This window comes from Microtus ochrogaster, chromosome 16 (assembly GCF_000317375.1).
Source record: "Microtus ochrogaster isolate Prairie Vole_2 chromosome 16, MicOch1.0, whole genome shotgun sequence".
Lineage (NCBI taxonomy): Eukaryota > Metazoa > Chordata > Mammalia > Rodentia > Cricetidae > Microtus > Microtus ochrogaster.
The window spans coordinates 41332928-41340745 of NC_022018.1; the positions used below are offsets into that span (position 1 = coordinate 41332928).

The following is a 7818-nucleotide window of genomic DNA, read 5'->3' on the forward strand; positions in this document are numbered from 1 at the left end:
ATGTGTGGCAGTGTTACAGCAGCATGGTACATACATGTTTGGTAGTGTCACAGCAGCATGGTACATACATGTTTGGTAGTGTCACAGCAGCATGGTACATACATGTGTGCAGTGTCACAGCAGCATGGTACATACATGTGTGGCAGTGTCACACAGAATCCATTACTGATTTTAAAAAGGAATGATTTTTTTCTCTCTCAACTATATGAAGAAGGGGGGATGCACTAAAGTAACAGCAAATTAACACCACCAGCTGCTGCCCAGCCCTAGCTGCAGCCACGGGTTAGCAAAGCCACAATTCACACTCTGTTCCAGCTTTCATGTTTTAGCTTTGCTGCAGGCTGAGGTGGAGTGAGAGAGAAAAGCCACTCCCACCTCTTCAAATTTGTTAGCACTTCCCACCTAATGCTCCAGCTGGCTGTGTCAGCCCACAGCTAATGACTGCAGTTGTCAAACAAAAGCTTGCAAAATCCTGACCAGAGAAAAAGCCCTAACTCTCCCCAGAACTTTCCTGGACATCTTCTCCCTAGAAAACCAGTACACATTAAGTTCATCTGGAACCATCTTGCTTAAATACCTTAAAAGGAATCACTTAAATATTAGATGTGTATCTAAATAAGGAAGGAAGGAGGAAAGGAGAAAAAGAGGTGTGGTGGTTTAAATTTAATTGGCCTCCAGAAGCTGGTAGAGAGTGGCACTATTAGGAGGTGTGGCCTTGTTGAAGTAGGTGTGGCCTTGTTGCAGTAGGTGTGGCCTTGTTGGAGGAAGTGTGGCTTGGAGGTCTCCTATGCTCATACTATAACAAATTCAGACCGCTTTCTGTTGCCTGAGCATCAAGATCTAGGACTCTCAGCTCCTCCAGCACCAGGTTTTCCATGTTACACCATGATAACAATGAACTAAACCACTGAAAATGTGAGCTACCCCCAATTAAATGCTTTTTCTTTATAAGAGTTGCCACGGTCATGGTGTCTCTTTACAGTAATAGAAAGACTAAGGGGGGAAGAGAGAAGAGAAGGAATGGAGGAAGAAAAAGGAAGAAAATTAGTTAGAAGGTAGAATCACTCCTAAATAAGACCCATGAGCTAGGTTCTGAGGACAGCATAAAGCGACACTCCGCAGTACCAACCTGTCCCAGCTCAACTCACTATAGACAAGGTCCTGGAGAAGCAAAAGGAAATAATAACAAAAATTACTGGCTATGGACTGGAAGCAAATCAGCAGGAAGATGTGTGTGTGTGTGTGTGTGTGTGTGTGTGTGTGTGTGTGTGTGTGATCTTAACATTGTAATAAAATTCTGCAAGTGGTAGATATGTTCTTTAAAGTGAATGTTTCAACTGATATTGTTGATGTATTTTAATTGTGCTCAACCATCTAGTTTTAAAAGGTTTATTTTAGCTTTAATTACATGCAGTTGTATGTGTCTGCGCACGTGAGTGCAGAAGTATTTGCAGGCCAGAAGTGGGTGTTGGAATCCCTGGTTCTGGAGTTACAAATGGTTGCAAATTTCTGACATAGGAGCTATAATTGAACCTAGGTCCTCTACAGGAGCAATACTCTGAGCCATTTCTCCGGCCCTTGTCATTTTAAAAATTAATTTAAGCATTTTTACATGTATTTATGCATAGAGAGGGCAGCTTGTGGGAGTCACTTACGTCGTTCCATCATGTGAATGACCACCCCCCCCCCCAGCCCCTTACCTTCTAGAAGAAGAGATTCTCCTCTTCCAGGAGAAAAATGGCAAGAGCTGGAGAAAGGCCCAGCTGTCTCAGTCTTACACTATTGTTGCAGTGATCCTGTTACAGTTTGAATGACGGGAAACAGAGAAAGGACAGGAAACAAATCCCCCATCCCTGCTCCCTTAATTATCTCCTTTAAGAGCCAGAGGTTCAACTACTAAATAGTAGAGCATAGAATGTTGTTACTTTCTTTTTCTTATATTGATGACAAATTTGGAATCAGAAAATCCACTAACGTTATAATTCCCAGAAGAGCCATGATGGAATAGCACTTAAAGTTAAACATGTGAAGAGGTTACACAAGGTTTAAAATACATGTTAGTTTGACTGTATACGTTTTTAATCTTAAAATAAGATGAGTTATGTGTTTGTTTTCTCCCTTTATACTGAAGAAATAAAACCAATACTATTTCTTTTTTGTTCGTCTTTTTAAAGACCTTGGTGCTCACTGAAGTGCATACAGCAATATGTGACCCAAACCTCTCTCTGTCTTGCTCTCTACTCTTAGAGCCTTGCTGGCCAACACAGGAAACCAGCTATGTTAAGATTATAGTCCTTCCCTAAAGGAATCCAAGAACCAAGGACCAATCCATGCACAGAGGAAAAGGAACCCATTCTTTACAACAGGACCACCCCGAAGAAACTAGTCCAGCTACACAGCACACCTTGGGGTTCAATGAGGTCTCTGGGGCTTTGCTACTTAACTCTCCCCTCTGCCCAGTCCTGAGTCCTGTATGCCTTTGCACACAAGATCATCCCAAAATAAACTGTCATAAGACTATATAGTAAGAACCTGTCTGAAAGCACCAAATCAAAACAATACATATCTTTGTACCAAAGCCTGTTATACATTGCCATGAGCTGTGGTCACCATATTACACATCTGAACACAAAACTCATACTTTGTAAAAGGGAAGCAGAACCAAGTTAATTTGAGAATCAATGGGCCAAGCAAAGCTAAATGATACTTTCCTGAACCTAATGTACAGCGTCAGTCTTCAAGAACAGAGTACAAACTAGCCTGTGGATTTTGTGAATCATCCTTTTCTCATGAACCACCAGAGACTTCCTTCTTACAGATCTAACTGGGGGGGGGGGCAAATGTGAAGATCAGATGCTAAGGTTTGCAAATGCTCCCAGAACGTGAAACCGATTGAACAATTCTAAAGTTAAGCCAAAACAATAGGATGCCAAAATTATTTGAGAAAGACAAAACAGTTGAATGACTTTTTACACTAAACATGCTAGATTTTTCAAATGATTGATACTTGACCAATTTGACCATTCCTCCAACCAGTCTTAAATATAGGACTTGGGAAGAGTATAATCATACCAGTTCCCACCTCTCTCTGCCATGTGACCCCTGGTATTGTAGTTAGGACAGACAGCACTCACCAATGACATATTCCACTCTGAAGTGATCCTGCCTGGGGACATATGGACGATTGAAGTCAATCTGGATGTAGAAAGTCTGCCCTCTACGGACAATCAGCTTGTCGTTGTCGTATTTGTCTGTGTGGTGATCAATCTTGTTGCTGTCCCATCTCTCTTTGAACAGGTGAACAGCTGTGACAGTCAGGTAATCTGTCCATGCAGAAAGCAAAATAAGGAAACTATTAAAGGTATTTGACCTAAATATACTCTCTGTAATCTATTTTTCTAGAAGAAGGTCAGCTGAATGAAATTGCAAGGGAAGGGAGGGGCAGCAGATTTGAGAATCAGCCTCTTGTTTTGGAAAACAGGTATTTTTTAACCTCTTTCCACCTGTGAACTCATTTCAGAGCACAGAATACTCACTTTGGGAGAGACAGGCACCTAGTTTATAGATCTAGAAACAGAGAAGCGAGGGTCAGAGTTCAAGCCTTCCATCTCATGCTGGGTTTTAAGTCAGGTCCTTCCCACCATGACTATGCCTCCCTGTGTGACACTGCCACTTCAATTACCCCATCTTTCAAAAAGGAGGGATCAAATCTGACAAATCTTCAAAGGCAAAAAGCTAGCCATTAATCCAAACTTCTTCTCCCACCCCAGGAAGGGTCAGATGTCCTCCGACTGTAATTCTAAAAGTAGATCTGATTCCTCAAAGGCCGAGACGGGGAGGGGAACCATTCTCTAGAAAGAAAGGCAGCTTTTCTGTCTGACAACATGCAATCACGTCCACTGGCATGGGTAGAGTCAGCCTCACACTTCCTTGGCTCCTAAATGAGCCATCTAGGTGTCAGACTCTTGTCTTTTTGATGCCAAAACTTCCATGGCTTCCTTGTCTTTTGGAGTCAGGAGTATACATATCAATTACATGTTTGCTACTTGTGTAGTTTTGCATACATCCACTTATTTTGCAGGTTCTTGTGTCAGGTTACAAAGTCCTGCAGAGGCTTACACATAGGATGGAGACACGAGATTCCTTGAGTGAAAGGAACCTGCAGAGAGTGTAACACATGCTAGCCCCAGAGAAAAGCAAGCTCCCCTTTTGCCCTGTCTTCATTCTGTCACGCATGTGATCACCACATTGAAGGCAGGAATATCTACATTGTAGCTTAGGAGATTGAGTGAGGGAACTGGTTTCTGTACATATATTTGGAGTTTCATGTAGGGAATGCTGAGTAAAGTAGCCTGGCCTCTAGTCTCTACATGCATGTATACATGTGCATTAATATGTGAACACATACAGAGCATACATATAAACTAGTTTACAACCCTCTCTCTGACTCTGTTTCTCTCTGTGTGTTCTCTCTCTCTCTCTCTCTCTCTCTCTCTCTCTCTCTCTCTCTCTCTCACACACACACACACACACACACACACACACACACACACACACAAAATCCTCTTTCTTATCAGGATTAAAATGTCTTTTAATTTTCATCATCATCAATCCAAAATCTCAAAATGAATCCATCAGTTCTCCAATCATGAACAGAGGTACAGGGGTGGAAGGAATGCCCCAATAACACAACTTCACTGAATCTCAGAGACAAAGGCACCTTATGGACCATTGGGTAGATATTCTAGGTATGGATGAGCCATCTCTATGCAAAGATTCTGATCGTTGACTAAACAGGACATTCACTATCAGGAGGGACATACAGTCTACTCTTATACAACTCTACTGTTCTCAAGATGGCCTGATGTCTGCCTTCCTGTGGATTTTCACACATCCTGGCTCTGGACTTCCACACAGATCCAGAGCAAGTCTCTGTCTGGTACACTGGAATTTAAAGACCACTTGGCGACACCCTCTGAGTGACACCACCTCAATATTTTACCCCTTTTAAAGTAATCACTTCCAGAATTTTATGAATTCCTCTGTTTCATAGTGGATTTCATTTTGTTAATTTCTCTCATGAAGAGTTTTCCCTTGACTAAAATACATTATTCTGGCTGTAGTTTTTCTAGTAAACTACAATGAGACCATTAATGAATCTTGTAAAAATAAAGCACATTTTGGTTTCTTCATCTCAGGCATCATTGGACACTAATATCTTACTAGGGAATTTTACATTAAGCATCTGCTGAAGAAAAATCCTTAAAACACATTCTGATGTCTCTTTTAATCAATAGTGTATAGCAATTTAGCCTAGACACCCAAAGATCTCTTACCTGGGCAGCTATTTGGCTATACTTTTTTTTTTCTTTTTTTTTCTTTTTTTTTTATTAAGAAAGAAAAAAAATTTTTTTCCGCCTCTTCCCAGCCTCCCACTCCTCCCACTTTCCACCCCTCCCCACCTCCCCCCCTCCTAACCTCCCCCCCTCCTCTCCCTCTCCCTCTCGAGTCTGAAGAGCAGTCAGGGTTCCCTGCCCTGTGGAAAGTCCGAAGTCCTCCCCCCTCCATCTTGGTCTAGGCTATACTTTTATGCAACTGTTTTTTAGTTTGTGGCTCCATTTTAAGGCCTTGCATGCATTCATATTACATTTCTGCTTGTAGAATTGGTCCATTGTTGCACACACTTATGATCATTTTGGACCTTCAGTGTGCATTCATTACATTTACAATTCTCTACAGTCCGATTTCCATAGTGTGCTATTTTGTGTTGTTTCACAAGCTATGAATCCAAGTATTGATTACGCAATTGCCTCCTCACTGCCTTATAGCCATACTTGAAGATCAATCAGGTAAGGGTAAATATGCAACTGAGACTCCCTTTTCAGGTGATTCTAGGCTCTGTCAAGTTGATCCTCAATGTTGATGAAGACAGCTGGGGAAGAATAGCATCAGGCAAGGAGAACGGTTCAGGCAAGAGGGTGAATGATCACAAGAGAAGCTGGAAGACAGTAAGCTGGCTCGGGGGAGTTGAGGAGCACAATGAAGCTCAAGGCCAAGAACTCCCGCAAGCCTCATTAGCCTTGTTCAGGGGTTTAGACTTTGTATTGAGGATCCAGTTAAAACCCAAAGCAGTAAACTTACATAATGCTTAAATTCATACACAGAAGTTTAAACCACTTCTGGAGACAGAGTGGGGGAAAGCTGGGATGGTGTCAGTCTTGATATCTGGAAGGCCAGTTAGGGAGTGGTTGCCCATTCTAGGGTAAAGAATGTACTGAGATCAGTCTCCCTGTAGGGCATGAGTCTACAGGTCCTAAGGTACTCCCCTTTTTGCCTCCATTTACACTACCCTCCCTCCCTCATGATCAATTGCCCCCCAATGTCCCAATTGCTGCTTTTCACTTAAATAAATCTTATATCTAAACATTTGGGTCTTGATGTTCTTTTTTTCATTTTAAAAAGAATTATTTCATTAACCACAGAAGCGAATATATCAGTTCTTTAAATATCATTCACCAGGCAGTTTACTCTCTAGACAATTAATTTTGAGGACCACATGGCCTATTGGAGAAGAGGATTGGAGATTACCAAGGCCTCCGTGTTAGAACTTTAGTTTCCTATTGGATAAGACCACCAAGTCTTCATGCTGTTTGGAACAAAGGGTAGGTAAGGTGCTATTGAAAGTTAGAGTGTCAAGCCTAAGAAAGACAGACAAGACACACACACACACACACACACACACACACACACACACACGCCTTATGGTTTCTTGGGATTTTTTTTTCTTAGTGAAAACAAACATACAGTTTGTTTTGGAAACAATATATAGGACCTAGGAGATGGGTAAGGAAGCTGTGCAAGCAGGAAGATCTGAGTTCGGATCCATAGCACCCACTTGAGATCTGGGTGTATCATACACTCCTGTGACCCTCGAACTGTAGAGGACAGAGGCAAGGGCATGGCTGGAGTTTGTTTTCCATCAGTCTCGTAAACAAATGGTACGTTCCAAGATTAGTGGGACACTCAGTCTCTAAGGAGTAAGACAGACCAGGAATCAGGATATTGCCCCCTAAGTTGCACACTTACTCAGTTGCCCACACATCTACAAAGTACATGACACTAAGGTACATGCACATGCTGGTATCGGCATATGTGTACATATGAGTATGTGTTTATGCCTATTGCTCTGCTATTGCGGATATTAAATTTTAAGCATTGAACTTGCAAAAATCATGTTTTGAGTGTCTTGATTTTTTTTATTACAACATCACCCTAATAAGCCAGTGCCTTTGGAAAAGAAGGGAAAAATTCATAGGAAAACACTTCATTCTAAGTGAGGAGAAACCAGGGCAAAGCTAAATAAAAAATTCCCATTTAATCTTTTAAGAATCTACGTTAAAACAATCTGAACTAAGAAAACATTTTGTTTAAAAAGTGAAACTTGGAAAAGAAAAGGGCACAAAACTTAAACTTGGCTGAGGTATGGAAGATTAAAAGCTACTCTGATAGGTAAAGGATTTCAAACAAAGCAATCAAGTTCGAGATGCCAGGAAACCGTGAAAGATGTGTGGAAAGATAAAACTGGTGGCTTATTCTTTAAAAATAGAAATGGCAGTCATGTTGACTTTTCCTCAGAGTAATTTTCTAATGGCTCAGTGGACTCACTGGGTAGTCTAATCTGTTTTTCATTACTGTAATGCAATATCTGAAGCTGGGTTTTTATAAAGAAAGTATTTACTTATTGATAGGGAGAGAGGGAAGAAGGAATAAAGGAAGAGGAGAGGCAAGGAGAGGAGAGGAGAGGGGAGGGGAGGGGAG

At 41.4% G+C, this 7818-nt stretch overlaps 1 protein-coding gene across 1 annotated transcript in view; it reads right to left on the reverse strand.

Moving 5' to 3' along the window:
- Positions 1-7818, reverse strand: part of F13a1 (coagulation factor XIII A chain) — a 157279-nt gene that overhangs the window by 140790 nt on the left and 8671 nt on the right. Inside the window, exon 3 of the mRNA XM_005355047.3 lies at positions 3135-3323. Within this exon, the coding sequence (XP_005355104.1) occupies positions 3135-3323 (189 nt within the window). The remainder of the gene's footprint in view (positions 1-3134; positions 3324-7818) is intronic.